The sequence below is a fragment of the Hyperoodon ampullatus genome, assembly GCF_949752795.1.
Source record: "Hyperoodon ampullatus genome assembly, chromosome: 14".
Lineage (NCBI taxonomy): Eukaryota > Metazoa > Chordata > Mammalia > Artiodactyla > Ziphiidae > Hyperoodon > Hyperoodon ampullatus.
In genome coordinates, this window is record NC_136927.1 from 3,384,241 (window position 1) to 3,398,544 (window position 14,304).

Here is a 14,304-nt window from a genome sequence, read left to right on the forward strand (position 1 = left end):
CACCCCGGGACCCCCCCACCTTCAACTCTGCTCTTTCTGTAACCTGGGAGGGCGGCTTCTCCAACACCAGGCCGCCAGTGACCTGAAGGACCAGCTAAGGGGTTCTGGGGCCCCTTCTAGCTCTTCAGGGGCACGCAGAGACTATTTGCAACAGAGCAGAAGCCACCAGGGCCCGCTGGTGATCCTGACCGGGGACGTGCCCTCCGAGCTCATGGGAGGCTGCAGCCCCAACTGCGGGGAGGAGGGGCGGGACCTGGCCCTGGAGAAACTGAGGTTGTCTTCTGTGGCTCCCGCTTTAACCCCACGTTTCACACAACCAAGGTTCCACTTCAGCTGAGCACTGATTGTTAGAAGAAAGAAAATGCAGCACGCTGGTTTGGGGGGGTGTCTCTGAGAAGGACTGTGGAAGCAGGACGCCCCCTCCAGCCCCCCTCCGCCCCTCACGGGCTCAGTCAGAAGAGGGCCTCTCTCACCCCTTTCATATTCAGATCACTCCTTTGGATGCGTTTATCGTGTCATCTTCCTTTTCGGAGATTTGCGATTTCTCTTTGCCGTGGAACGGCCTTGTGTTTTCATTGCATCCTCTCAAAGTCCAGCTCTAGGCAGTGACTGACTCCAGGGGTGGGCAGCCTTGTGCTGGGGGAGGGGCTTGGGAGCCTATGGATGGTTTGCTAATAAACGTTTCCTTGTAACAGTGTTTAGGGTACTGAGACCGCCCCGTAATTGTAATCCTGTGTGATCAGGAAAGCTGGATCAGGGTCTTAAGATAGGCCAGCAGGAGGTCGGAGGGCGCAGCCTAGAGAGCTGTCCCTGGGCAGGACGGGGAAGCCTGGCAGGTGCAGGGGAGACTCACAGGGCAGGGACCCGGGGCCACGTCGGGATGCTGTGCCAGACACGCCTTGGGGGCGGGGCGGGGCGGGGCGGGGCGAGCTCCTCCATCATCCTGCTCAAAGCCTACTTCTGAACCTTAACCGTGTGTCGGGTGTCAGGATGTCACCGTGGGGCAGCCGTAAGGAGGCCAATCCGACTGCTGAGACAGGGCCGCACAGGCCCAGCGGGAGCAGAGGTGGGGAAGGGGTGTCAGGAAGGCCTGCTGGGCATGGCAGACGCTCCACAGAGCAGGGCAGGGCTGTGGGCAGGGGTCACCTTGTCCCCCAGGGAGCGGGGCAGAGCCGCCACCGAGACCCAGCCCGGGGCAGACGTCCCTCCAGCCCCCGAAGTCAGCCTCCGTCCCTGACAGTCACGTCCGTGTTTAAAGCCAAGGGCACTGTGGCCTGGCTTGATCACTTGTCCTGTTCGGAAGTCGCTCTGACCTGAGTACCTCAAAAAAATCATGCTCCTCCTCTGGGGGAGGTGTGGCCCCCGGGGAGATCTGGGACGCGCAGGGGCTCCCCAGGCACCTTCTCTGGTGTGAGCAGCTCCCCGTGGAGAGACCCAGACTCGCGTGTCTCTCTTGGGGGTCCGCCTGGGGGGAAGGTCAGGGACGTGAGCTGTGATCACCCGACCGGGATTAGGTTCCTTCTCTCCTGGACACAGGCTGGCGGGTGGGGGCAGGGCATCCCCAGGGAAGAGGGAGGCTGGATGCTGGCTGGCCAGCTTTCCCCGGCTCTCGGGGGGCTGGGCCTGGCCCTGCCTCCTGACCGGGACCGGGAGAGAGCTGGCCCAAGCGGCCGCCGAGCACAGGCAGAACCGCCTTATCCTTGCCTTCTTCTTTCTCGTATTTCAGTTCCAGGAGAGCCTCCGAGCTCTGTCTCTGTGACGCCACACACCACCTCGTCTGTTCTGATCCAGTGGGAGGTAAGGGCCCCAGAATCCCATGGTAAAACCGTTCATGCGACCGCTTGGTCAGCTGGCACCTGCTGGGCCCCGGATCGGGGTGGAGTGGGACAAAGGGGACACGCCAGTTGGGCTTGCACACCGTGCGGGGAAATGGTGAGTGTAACTTCCAAGACGGGAAGTGCGGGACTGTCGTGGCATGCGTAATGGACTCGTGCCCAGCGCACTGAGGGGACCAGCAGGGCGTCAAGGGGGCTGCCCAGAGCACAGACGGGCTGAGCTTTGGAGAAGGATGCAGACAGAGCAAGGCTCCTGTGGCAAGACTGGTTCACGTCCTACCGGCTTATCGTTTGTACAGAAATTAATTCCAGCCAGACAAAACATCAACAGGGTGACATGTATCTTTGTTAGTTCCAAGTCTTTAGTCAAACCAAGGAACCTTCTCCTAAATAATCAAATGATCCTCGGTGAGCTGTTAACAGCGCTCTAACACAACACTGAAAGCACCTGCTGCCCTCTCTTTGCCTTACTTCCACTTCTGGATCATTTTCGCTAACACTGAGGTGCCTTGAGGGCAGAAATAACGAGGGGCAGAACCGCCAAGGAAGGCTGCCCTGCCCGAGGGCGAGCCCAGCGGAGGGCGAGGGATCCAGCCAGGGCGCAGGGGGCTAATTCAGGAGCAGGGCTGGAGCTGGACCGGGCAGGCGCACAGACCGACGGGCAGGGGCCAAGGGCGGTGATGAGCATGGGCACAGCATCTGGCCAACAAGGGAAGCTCCTGCGTCCAGAATGGGGGCCGCCGTCCTGGGCGGGGGCAGTGCCTACAGCCAGCAGGCCGTGGGGAGGGCAGACAGAGGGCAGGGCTGTGGTCTGGGTTCGAGCCACGGGCAGCTGAGGTCTGCCTAGGAGTGGCCTCTGTGGTCTGTGTGGGCAGGAGAGTCTTCCTCTGGGTTGATGATAATCGTCTAGATAATGCCGGAATCACATCCAGAATCAACGGGAACCAAGCACAAATAACGGTCTGGACGTGGCCTTGGAGAGTGGAGGGGGCTTATCTCGGCCGGGTGCACTGCACTGGCACAGGAAGAAAGGGCGGGACGGAAAGGGGCAGAGAGCCCCAGGAGAGGACCAGGGCCCGGGCTCAGTCTGCAGGCCCCAGTTTGCCATTGCGTGACTCTGATCCCCAGAGGCCTCTCTGGCTCCAGCTTCCTGCTCCATAAAAACAGGAGGTCAAAGGTGACCTCTGACGTCACTGCAAGGTCTCTGATCCAAGGCCCGTTAGACCTCGACAGCCCTGACTTCCATCTGGGTCTCTGATGGGAGGTGGGAAACATTCAAAATGGAAATTCAAGGTCCTGAGCGCTTCTGTTTCCCACCGTCCACTAACATGATCAACCAAAAGCAGATGGGTCCTTCGGGCTGTGCTGAATGCTGCCAGGTTTGTGCTTTGTGTGTCGGCTTGGGGTCTGGCTGCCCAGTAACTAGGTGAGCTCCTTTTCTGTGAAGGCAGCGGCTCAGGGCTATGTCACCTCACTGCCTCCGCATACATGGCCGTGGACGAGGTGCTGGCTGTCAGCCCGGCCATCCCGCCTCTGGCCGCTGGGCTGCAAGCCCTCAGCTGCGGCTAGAACACTCTGTGAAGTGGCGAGAACCGCACCAAAGGCGCTTGGCATGTGTGTCTGTCAGCTGTCCGCCTTCAGACCCCAGCAGAACAAGCTAATTCCAGGAAGCCTGAACAGGAGGTGGTCAGGATGATGCATTGTGGAAATAAATGCCTGTCAACTGCCAGGCAATTGAAGTATAATTAAAATTACGAGTAATTTACTAAATCAGAGTGAGCAGAACAAAGGAACTACATTTAAATATAGATTTGCATTCCAAATGAAATGTTTCACCTGTAAACTTTTTTTTTTTTGTAATTTGTTTAAAAATGAAAACACTGCCTGTAATTTCAAGGCCGTTGACCCATTTGAATGGGCTGCCTGTCAGATCTGATTCCTCTTAGTAGGATGATCAATCTGTGCCTTTCACGGGTCCAGTGCTGTTTGGAATCTAAGGATTTGCGTGTATATTCTAGACAGCGGTGGCTTTGTGTGCACACTGAGTGCAGCTCATACTGGGCATTCACATCTCTGAATTGATCACAACATTTAAGCTGGCTGTTCTGAAACCTCCAGCGGGTCACACAGTCTGTCACTCAAATGCATTTCCCCTCGTGTGACTGCAGTGGATTTTGAGGCTGTTTTCTAGCAAAGAAAACGTCCTAAGGGACAGATCACATCATGCACGATGGACTCGGGGGAGGGGGGACTCAGTGCTGTACAGGACGCCTTCCCAAGAGGAGTGTTGCGGCTGCCTGGGCAGAGGGGGCAGGACGGCAGGGCCTCTTCAGGACAGCTCTTGGCCTTTGTCCCTTTCCTCACCACTTGCTCTGTTGTCTGCAGAGGACCAGCTCTGGCTTGGGGTGCTGAGCACCTTGAGGTGAACAGGACAGATTCCAGACCTTGAAGAGCTTCCATTTAGTTCATTGAGCTCTATGCACATTAGTGCGAAGCCAGTGGAGGGGAACAGCTGAGTCTGGCCAGAGGGAGGTGGGAGGTGACAGGATGAATGGTCCTCCTGATCTCAGGTGGCCTCGGCCTGCGGCGGCCTGAAGCAGCATTTCAGTTCCCCGGCCAGAGATTGAAGTCAGGTTGCAACAGTGAGAGTCCTGAATCCTGGCCACTAGACCAGTGGCCAGGGACAAGGCCCTGGCCCATCGGCTTTATAGAAATGAATTCCCACAAAGAGATGGAAAGTTGTGAAACGAGTAAAGTGTTTATTAGGAGGAAAAAAGATGTGTGTGAATGGATTCACACGGGTGGACTCAGAGAAGGAGCTGTGCCCTCATGGTAGTTTGAATCACTTATATGGGGCATTTCTTCCGGGTTTCCTTCAGCCAGTCATCTTGCTTTGCCTGGTTCTGAGTCCGTATTTGGTTTATCTCGGAGTCCTCCCATGTGTGCGCGCACATCTCTTAGCCAAGATGGATTCTGGTGAAGAGGCCTATGGGTAGGTTGACATCACCTGCTGTGGGGTGGCACCCCGTCCCTTTTGACCTCCGAGGGGCCTTTCTGCACATGTGTAGTCGGGGCAGGTCTCCTTGACCTCAAGAATGAGAAATACGTGGTCTCTTTATCTTTTATCTGGGCAGGGCTCAGCTTCTCTCTGCCCTTGTCCCCCCACAGGGGACAAACTCCAGCTGCTCAGCCTGGGACCCATCTATCGCCTGCCTCACTCCCCCAGTAAAAGGCAGGGAGACGACTATGCAAACATCACGTACAGCCAGAGCAAACGCTCGGAGGTGTGACGGCTACCGGGCTTTGGTGCTGTGTTTCAAGGGAAGGCACGATGGAGCCGGGTTCTCTAGGGCCTCCTGTGCTCCGCTGAACCATCGGGACTTAATCCTACAGGCGTCAGAGGGAATCCCTGTTCTGTGCTCCAGGAAACGGAAGTCATGGGAAATCGTGGGCTCAGGCCTCAGGACGGCAGCAGCTGAGTTCCAGCTCCGTCTCATACTCGCCGTGAGGCCTCAGCCTCCATGTGGACCCTCCCCAAGCCCAGGTCCCCCCAGACCTGCCTGGTCTGGGAAAGCCCGCTGCACCGGCTCCAGCCCATCCCTGAGTGCTCGCCCAGGACTGAGGCTTGTGGTGGGAGTCCAGCCCCCTCCCCACCCAGGCCCTTCCCTCCGCTCAACCCTGCCGCCTACAAGACGCCCGCCCTCATCCTCCCGGCCGTCCCCAGCTCTCGGTTCCCTTCCGGCCCACTGGAGTGGGCCGTCAAGGCCAGTGCGCTCTGATCAGCTCATCTGCATTTTAACGGGGGCTTTGAAAACTGAAAAACTGCTCTGGGCCCCCAAAAAGCCTGCTGGTAGAACTTCTGACGTGCAAAAGGCAGAGTGAAGATGATTTTAGAGGGGACCCCAGCCCCTTCAAGTGTCTGCCCGTACAGATGGCTGATCCAGGATGAAGTCAGCCAGAGGTGGTGTCGCCTTGACGTGAGCACACCCAGCGCACCTCCACAGGCGCTGACTAAGCGCCTGCTGTGTCCCAGGCCTGGCAGAGGAGCTGTGGGAAGATAGAAACGAACACAACACAGGCAAGGCCCAGCCTCCACGGCACGTGCTAAATCAGAAACCACAGGAGCGGCGTCGTCAGGGCCAAGGGCTGGGAGAAAGGTCAGCAGTGTGAAGGGAGACTTCTGTTCAGAAACCCCCTAGAGACCACCTAGGCCGGCTTCCACACGTAGCAGGTACAGGGTTGAGCCCCGGAGGTTGTGCACCAGCCTGAGCCTGCCCTGAAAGGCCATCGCAGAGCCAGGACTTGAACTGGGCCCACTGCTTCTGGAACTCTCTGTGGGTCACATGGAGCTGCCCTACTGGGACCTCCCAGGACACCCAGAGTCATAGAGGCCTCTCACAAATGACAGAGGGTTTATTCCAAGCTCGAGGAATAGAAAGTGTGGTTAAACCCTGTTCAGGATCCCGCGCAGGCAGGCGGGCCTTGTGCGTCGCCGTGGGTCATGAGAGCCTCACTGAGTGAGGCCTTCAGAGAGGCCACCCTCCAGGCTGTGCGACCACCTGCCTCTCCTCCCCGGGCTGGTACGGCTCCTGCCGGGAGGGCATCACGGGGGGTGTGGTCTCTGCTGTGGCCAGATGTGGAGCTGCCCGCAGCTGCAGCAGGTGTGCCTCGGGACTTGGGGCTCGGCGTCTCCTCACACCCCTGCAGCATCCTCTCCTCCTCAGCCGGAAGGGTTTGAGCCTGGGATCGGCCGCCTCCGCCCCTTCCCCCGTCCCCCGCACCCCAACCCCCTAGGTGTGGACACAGACTGGGGACTGGGTGTTTGCCGCTGGTTCCAGAGCCACATTTGGTCCCCAGGGAGGACGTTGTTATTTTCGCAAACTCCCAGCATCCTGCCTGTTGGATATTCTGGGTGAGTTGAATCCAGTCCTTCCCATTCCTCTCAAGCTCCCTACTCCCTGAAAGTCAGTTTCTCTCACTGTCATCCCATCTCAGGCCTGTGTGTCTGTAGGGTCAGCCTTGGACCTTTGCAGGCTCCCTGCAGGGGTCTGGGTGCCTGCAGCTGCCATGACCATAATCTGGGCCTGTGTAGAGGCCTGGAAGGTGACCAGGGTGACATTGCTGGGCTGGGACTTGAGACGGCTCTGCCCACCTGCCTGTCTTCAGCTCAGACCCCAGAGAGGGAAGCCTGGGATTTCTCATTGTCACCGCCTCTCCCTTCCCACCTTCTCCGCAGCAACGATGCCCCGGGACTCTCAGGCAGGACACTGGCGTCATCTGGGTGGACCGGGGCTCCCTGGGTGCGCAGCCGGTGCCTCATGTGAGCCTGGATGCGGGGCACAGTCTCCCAGGAGAGGGGAAGCAAAAGCCCCCCCCACTCCGGGTCTTGTCTCTCGTACCCGGGCATCTTCCCAATTAACAGGCTCCTGTGGACTTGAGGACTCTCCGTTCAGGCCCATCTCCTGGGGTTCAGCTCCAGATGGGCCTGGGAGGGCCGCCAGCGCGGGGAACGGCGCAGGACCCAGCCTGTCCCGGCTCAGTGCCGATCGGTCGATGCCCTGGCCGGTTGCTCCTAGTGACGCCCCTCCCCCACTGCCGCCTGAGCCCCGCCCATCCCTGCACCTCCACTAGGTGGGGCTGCCTTTTCTCCCCCATAAAAGCCCCTCCTCCCGCGAGGGCCAGCTCCGTGGTTGCGTGCCCTGTATGTTTCTCTCTGATGCTCCAGTCTGCGGCGAGCCCTCCCTTTCTGGCACTTCGTGTGTCATAACTCAGGACGTGTCATCGACCTGCTGAGTGGGTCAGCGTTAGAAGACAGGGCTGGGGCGAGCGCTGTGCTCCCCGGCAGTGGCGCAGGGCTCGGCGGTGCAGGCAGGTCCCCCCTGCGGCAGAGGAGCTCTGCTGACCACCTGGTGGGCCTCAGCCTAGTGTCTCCACTGCGGGGGGACTTGTGGGGTCCAGGCCTCCCCCCTCCCTCAGGGGCCACATCTGTGAGCAACCTGGGGTCCCCAGGGTCAGAGGCCCTGGAATTGCTTGGCCTTAGTCGGCAAAGGGCCACGGAGAATGCATCGCCGTGTCCTGGACCTTCTCTGTACAGCTTAGGTGTTGGGTGGAGAAATGCCTCTCCTTTTATTCTTACATGTAGACTTTTCCAACTTTTCCATCCATTGCATTTTTTAAAGAAGGGGGTGAAATAAACGTTCTGTCACATGTTATAAGAGTTGTGTTTGAAGGGAGACCTACAGAATAAGGATTGTAATTTGTCTCCACTGTAACCAATAAGAAAACAGGACTAGAGTTGACGGGGCACATTGCCGCCTTCCATCCTTATGCATAGATGTGCGTGTGTTGTGCGTGCGCACAAACACACACACACGATTTGCGTCTCAGCCTCTGTTGTGATGCATTAGCACCGACCCTGTCTCTGGCATCAATTAGCGTTAAACGCTGAATGGTGTCTGCCTTTACCACACGGAACCAATTTTTAAATAGGGGAGGGTGGTACAACATAAAAACCCTAAAAGCGATTCTGAAAACAACTCTGTGAACTCTAAAGGGAGAAATCTGGGGGAAAATGAAACAAACAACACATCAGCAACGTCCCGTATTAAGGGAAGGATCTGAAACGCTGCAATCCTCAGAGTGGGACAGCAACCAGGACAGGAGCCCAAAGGCTGGGCCAGCTGGAGAGAAAGCAGAGGGACATCCCAGGACGCCCGGTGATGGGCCCTCTCACAGGGATGCTTCCACATCTCCAACACTGAGGTTTTGTCCATCAAAATTGGTAAGAAAGAAAAGGACAAAATTTAGTAAAAATAAAATAAAATAAAAACCATAACAAGAAACCGAGCCTCTCTCCCGCCCCCAAGTCAGACCCCCCGGCTTCACCCCGTCCTCACCTCCCTTCCTGAGAGCACTCAGCTTCCCGCGTTCCTCGCTCTCTGTCGGTTTGGGCTTCGTTTTGGGAACGGCTGAGGGAGAGGCCAGACGGCCCAACGCTGGAGAAAGTGGTCAAGGTGGTGGTCCAGCCACCGGGGCCGGACGGACAGGCATGTGTCCCAGGGACCCTGTGTGCCCTGCTGGTCGCCTGTCCACACACGCCATCCAGGAGACACCAGGTCTGTGCTGGTCCACCTTGCCTTTCATGTCATTAACTCTGTGACTGTGAGTTGATTTTAAAGACATTTCCACCTGTGGGTGTCAGTGGCCGGCACTCAGGCAAAGGGGCGGCAGCGGTCACACCTTGGAAATATCGGGGGTCTGGTTCCAGACCACCACAATGAAGAGATTCTGGCAGTGAAGCGAATCACACGCCTTTTTTGGTTTCTCAGTGCATGTAAAAATGATGTTTACTGTAGTCTGTTAAGTGTGCAATAGCAGTATGTCAAGACAAGACAATGTACTTGATTGAATGAAAAATACTTTATTGCTAGAAAATGCTAACCGTCATCTGAGCCTTCAGTGAGTCATAGCAGAGACACCAAAGACCACCCTAACAAATAACAGCAATAATGAAAGAGCTTTAGCTATTGTGAGAATTACCACAATGTGCCACAGAGACATGAAGTGAGCAGACACTGCTGGAAAATGGCGCTGATAGACTTGCTTGACTCAGGGCTGCCACAGACCTTCAATCGGTAAGAAACACAGTATCTGTGAAGTGCAATAAAGCGAGGTGTGCCTGTAGCCCGCCTGTGTCCCGTCAACGTAAACTTCACATTGATGACGGTTCTGAGATTCAAATTCAACTGGGTGCCCGGTGTTTGCATTGGCTACATCTGGCAACCCTGTGAGGGAAGAGCAAAACAGGGGAGACTCACCTGACCTGGCAGTCCCTGGGCTCTGGTTTTGCGGTTCTGGCCTGACAGTCCGCAGTGTTCAGAGGGGGCCCCAGGGTCCTGCTAAGGCGGCCAGAACCAGAAGGGAAGGGGCTGGAGGTGAGCCAGCCCCCAGGTCCTCTGTGCTGGGTGTGGTGGCTGAGAAAGGTCGGGAGGGAAACGGAAACAGCCCCTCCCGGAGAACAGTCCTGCCCCCGAGACACAGCTCCCTGTGCACCCGCGGAGGGTCTGGAGCCAAGGCCCGCACGTGCCCAGCAGCCCGGCCCCTCCGGCCCCCGGTGGGCAGAGCCTGGACAGGCTCCTCAAGGAGACATGCTTGGGGCCATTGGCGGCTCCGACGCAGCCCTCCTGGTGGCTCTCTGCCCCTGAGCTCACGCTGGGGTCTGTCGCCCCTCAGCCAGGAGGAGTGTCGTTTGATTGGATTTGCTGGGTTCCTCCAACAAGATGGACACGCGGGGATTGTCCACGTGGTGAGTCCGCTCAAGTTTCCCAGGCATGCGTGTCTGCGTCTGATGGGGAAAGTGACCTGCCGAGGTGCTTGTCGTGAGGTGAGGGCGTCACCAAGGACCCGGGAAGCACCGTGAGGATGTCAGAGCCGCAGCAGAGCCGCAGTGCAGCGCCCGGACTCGAGGGAGCACGTGGCAGCTCTCGCTGGCGACAACGTGGTGACTCTGGCACGTGCGCCAGTGTGTGCAGGGCCCCCCCCCGTGTCTCGGGAACCACGCTTGCTGTCTGCGCTGTCCCGCTGGAGAGTCTGGGGAGCCAAGGACCCCACACTGTCCACTTCCACTTGGTTCCTGGGTTTGGGACAGAGTAGCAAGAAGTCACAGAGAACGGACTCGTGTGAACATCAGATCCTGGGGGCGCCTGGGTTCAGGGACGAGGACTGAAGGGTGAGAGTTTGGACAGCAAAGCACGCGGGTGTCCCGGGGCTGCCGTGACAGGTCACTGCAAACTGGGCGCCTGAGCACGACAGGGCTCTACTCTCCCACAGTTCTGAAGGCCAGAGTCCAAGATCAAGGTGTCGGTTAGCTCTGAAGACACAGGGGGCACCCTCCCTGCCTCTCCCCAGCTTCTGGTGGCCGCGGCAGTCCTCGGTGCTCCTTGGCTTCTAGACGCATCCCTCCAGCTTCCGCCTCTGCCTTCACGTGACGTCCTCCTTATGTCCAAACGTCCTCATCTTTGGGTCTGTTTATAGTCTCAGCATTTGTCAGATAATGGCTAGATTGTATATTGCCTCTTAAAATGTGCTTTGTCTTCATGGATCCATCACGTTGAACATTTAGGTGCCTGTGCGAATTAACTATTATAATACCTGACGGTGTTCACGAGTCCAAAGTCTGCGATTATGTTTGCAAGCAATTTTGCTGTCAGTGCCCTTCCAGCTGGAAGGTCATCCTGTTGTCTTTGTGTCATTGGAAAGACCCAGAGAGGATTGGTTTAGGCGTTGTTTTTTTTGGGGGGTGGGGTGGGCGGGGGTTAGTCCCAAGCTTGTATTTGTAGGACTCAGGACAGCACACCTGCAAATGTTTGTGTAGCATAGATTTCCAGACGTGTAACTGCTGAATTAAAAGGCAAGTGCATTAAGGACTTAGACAAATAAGATGGAATTGCCCTCCCAGAAGAAGCCAGTCATTTCCTTAGGGCCCTCCCTACCACTGTGTGGCCTCTTCCTAACTTGATTACATCTGCAGAGACCCTATTTCCAGACAAGGTCTCACGTCCACAGGTACCGGGGGTTAGGACGTCAGCGTATCTCTTGGGGGGACACAGTTCAACCAACAACAGAGGGGCTTTCCTACTAAAGCTGTGTCCTCCATTCAGGCACCAGGACGCTGTGTACCAAGGCACAGTGGCATCACTTAGGCAGTGACCTTGTAGAGTCACAGGAATCCAGGGAGCGTCCCTGTCCCCAGGCAAGGCCTCGTGACCCCTCCAGCCAGGGGTCACGGGCATGCCCTTGGTCGGTCTGTCTGTCTGGTCACAGTTTGGGAGGTTTGATCCTTTACTTGCTGAGGATCCCAGAGGGGAAACTGGAGCCCGAAGCCCCCAAGACCGGGGTCGGTGCCGCGGCCTCATTGGGATTCCGTGTGGAATGAGACGACCTTTCTTCTACTGACAGATCTGTCAGCCACAGGGAAAGGGACAGTCGGCTGGGCCCTGCCTGACCAGACCCTGCACCCAGTGTGGGTTTGCACGGGTCCTGGGCTCACGTTCTCCCTCAAGCTGAGCCTCATCACCGAGCTACCCGTCACCTGGCTTCCACCGGGTTCTTAAGAGTCAGACAAGCCCTGCCGTCACGCGCTGACATGGAAGAGGGAGGTGTGGGTTCCAGCCTGCGCCTGAGTCAGGCAGAGTGGGGGTGACCGGGCACGCGGAGGGGTCAATGAGGGTCCCAGTGAGACGGCCACGGCCTGGGTGGACAGAAGGGACAGGGACTGAGGGAACGGGGTGAGGCCAGCGGCGGACGATGCAGAGCTAGGCCACATCCCCGGTTCCCTTCAGGTCCTGGGTTGGCCTGCTACGGGCAGCTTCCTCACCTGTCTGTGACCTGGGCCACGGTCTCCGGCCTCAGGCCTGGGGCTTGGGGGTTTGGACTGGACGTGGATGAGATGCCCGTGCTGCACTCAACTGGCACCAGAAGCCCCAGGCTCCAGGGAAACAGCCGCACGGCAGGCCCTGTCCCCGCCGAGTTCCCTCATCAGTGTGACACCTGCCTGTTTTCTTGCAAACAGCTGAGGGCCCTCCGTGTAGACTGGTGCACCCCTCCTAGCCAGGCGGCCACACGTGAATCCAGGTGCCCTGACTGTGGTGTCTTTGCAGCCCCCGAGGGACGAGAGCCTGAACGGCCTCCTGCAGGGATACAGGATCTACTACCGGGAGCTAGAGTACGAGGCGGCCTCGGCCACTGAGTCCAAGACGCCCAAGGCGCCGTCCGCTCTGCGGGCCGAGCTCACAGGTGAGCTCTCTCCTCCCCCTGCCCGGGCCCGGCAGCAGGGAGGTTCCTGTGACCGCGGTGCATCCGCCCCCCCCAGGCCTGGGCCTCGGGGGCTGGAGGAGGTGCGGGTCTGCGCCCCACCATCGACGGTGCGCACGGCCCAGAGGTGCCGTGAGCAGAGGCCCCCGGCCGGTGGGGGACCGGGGAGGCTGCCCGGAGGAGGAGCCATCTGAGGTGACTGTCGGGGTAAAAAGATGTCACTGAGGATGTGACGGGAAGCGGGGGACGCAGGGCCCAGCACAGCTCGGTGCGGGTAGGCAAGCAGAGCGGCAGGGGCTCGGGTGGGGCAGGGGTCTGCCGGCCAGCGCAGGGCGTGTGCCGCGTGGGGCTGCCCCAAGTGGAGCAGGTTCGGGGTGCGCCGGGGCGGCTGCAGGGAGCCCCGGCTTCTGTCCCGGCTCCTCTGTCTGCTCGCCTGCACGCCGCCAGGCCCCTCCGCGGACTCTGACGGTCCTTCCAGCAGCCGTCGAGGAAGCTCTGGAGCTGCTGGGCGGGCCGCCGCGCTCCCCCCTCCTCTCTCTTCCTGGCGTCCCACACACTGTCAGAGGAGATACTTGAGCCTTAACCCCTGTGCGCCGGGGTCGGGGCGGGCCGGCCGGGGAGCCGGGGCCTGCTCTGCCGGGGCCTGCTCGGGCCCCGCGTCTCGGCGAGGGTCCCACGTGCTATGGGCAGCTCCCGTGCTCCCTCCCCAGCCCGCCTTTTGGGGCCTCGGGGCTGCAGCTTGGCCCCGGCCCCGCCAGGAGGAGCACTGGCTCAGTCGTGACCCCCAGTCTCAACGTCATCCCGGGTGTCCCTTGCTGACGTCCAGACCGCAGCAAGCGTCTCCCTGGGCTGTGTCACAAAATCAGATCCGTGGAATAAGAGGGTGCGGTGGGGTCTGTGCTCCCGGCCCCTGTTTGTCATCTGCTCGTCCCCTTCAGCCCGGGGCTCTACCTGAGCACAGGTAGCCTGACGAGGCGCCTGTGCAGGCATTGCCCAGGAGACGCCGATCTCCATCTCCCCCTGTGCTGCTTAGGCTACCTCGTGCCGGAGGCGAACTTGACCCGTTTAATCTGAGGGATGAGCACACGCCACCCCCTCGTGAGCCGGGGGGGCCTGGCAGGTTCTCCAGGCAGCGCGGGGGCCCCGGCAAGCGGACCCCGCCACGCGGCGGGTGGAGAGGCTTCCTGGCCAGGCCCCGGCCCCGCGCCCGCAGCCCGTCACGCGACAGCTGCTCCCTGCGTGCTGACCGCCTTTCTGCTCTGCTTGCCCCTAACAGCCCAGAGCAGCTTCCAGACCGTGAACAGCAGCTCCACGTTAACGACATACGAGCTAACACGTAAGTGGCACCGCCCTCAGCAGGAGCCATGTGGCCGTGTGGCCGCAAGCAGCCAGGCAGTGCCGCGTGGCCTCTCGGGGGGCCCAGTGGAAGCAGCTTGGACTTGTGGCTCTCGTTTCTGGGATTCCCCCTCAAATACTGCTTTGCAATATGCCGGAACCACCAGGGAGACAGGAAAGGAAACTTCTAGAAACAGAGGCTGGGAGTGCAGGGTCCCGGCAGCTGGTCTTCGAGTTTGGGACAGGAGGAAAGGCAGAGTGGGCGGATCTCCTCTCTGGCTCCTTCGACATATTTTTTAAGCCCCTTTCTTATTGTGGTAAA

General features: G+C 59.0%; 1 protein-coding gene across 1 annotated transcript in view; it reads left to right on the forward strand.

Annotated features, from left to right (window-relative positions):
- SDK1 (sidekick cell adhesion molecule 1) overlaps positions 1–14,304 on the forward strand; it is a gene marked incomplete at both ends in the record, with an annotated part of 840,970 nt that overhangs the window by 764,093 nt on the left and 62,573 nt on the right. The window contains 3 exons of the mRNA XM_079719129.1: positions 1,727–1,797; positions 12,494–12,629; positions 13,924–13,983. Coding sequence (XP_079575255.1) covers positions 1,727–1,797; positions 12,494–12,629; positions 13,924–13,983 — 267 coding nt within the window. The remainder of the gene's footprint in view (positions 1–1,726; positions 1,798–12,493; positions 12,630–13,923; positions 13,984–14,304) is intronic.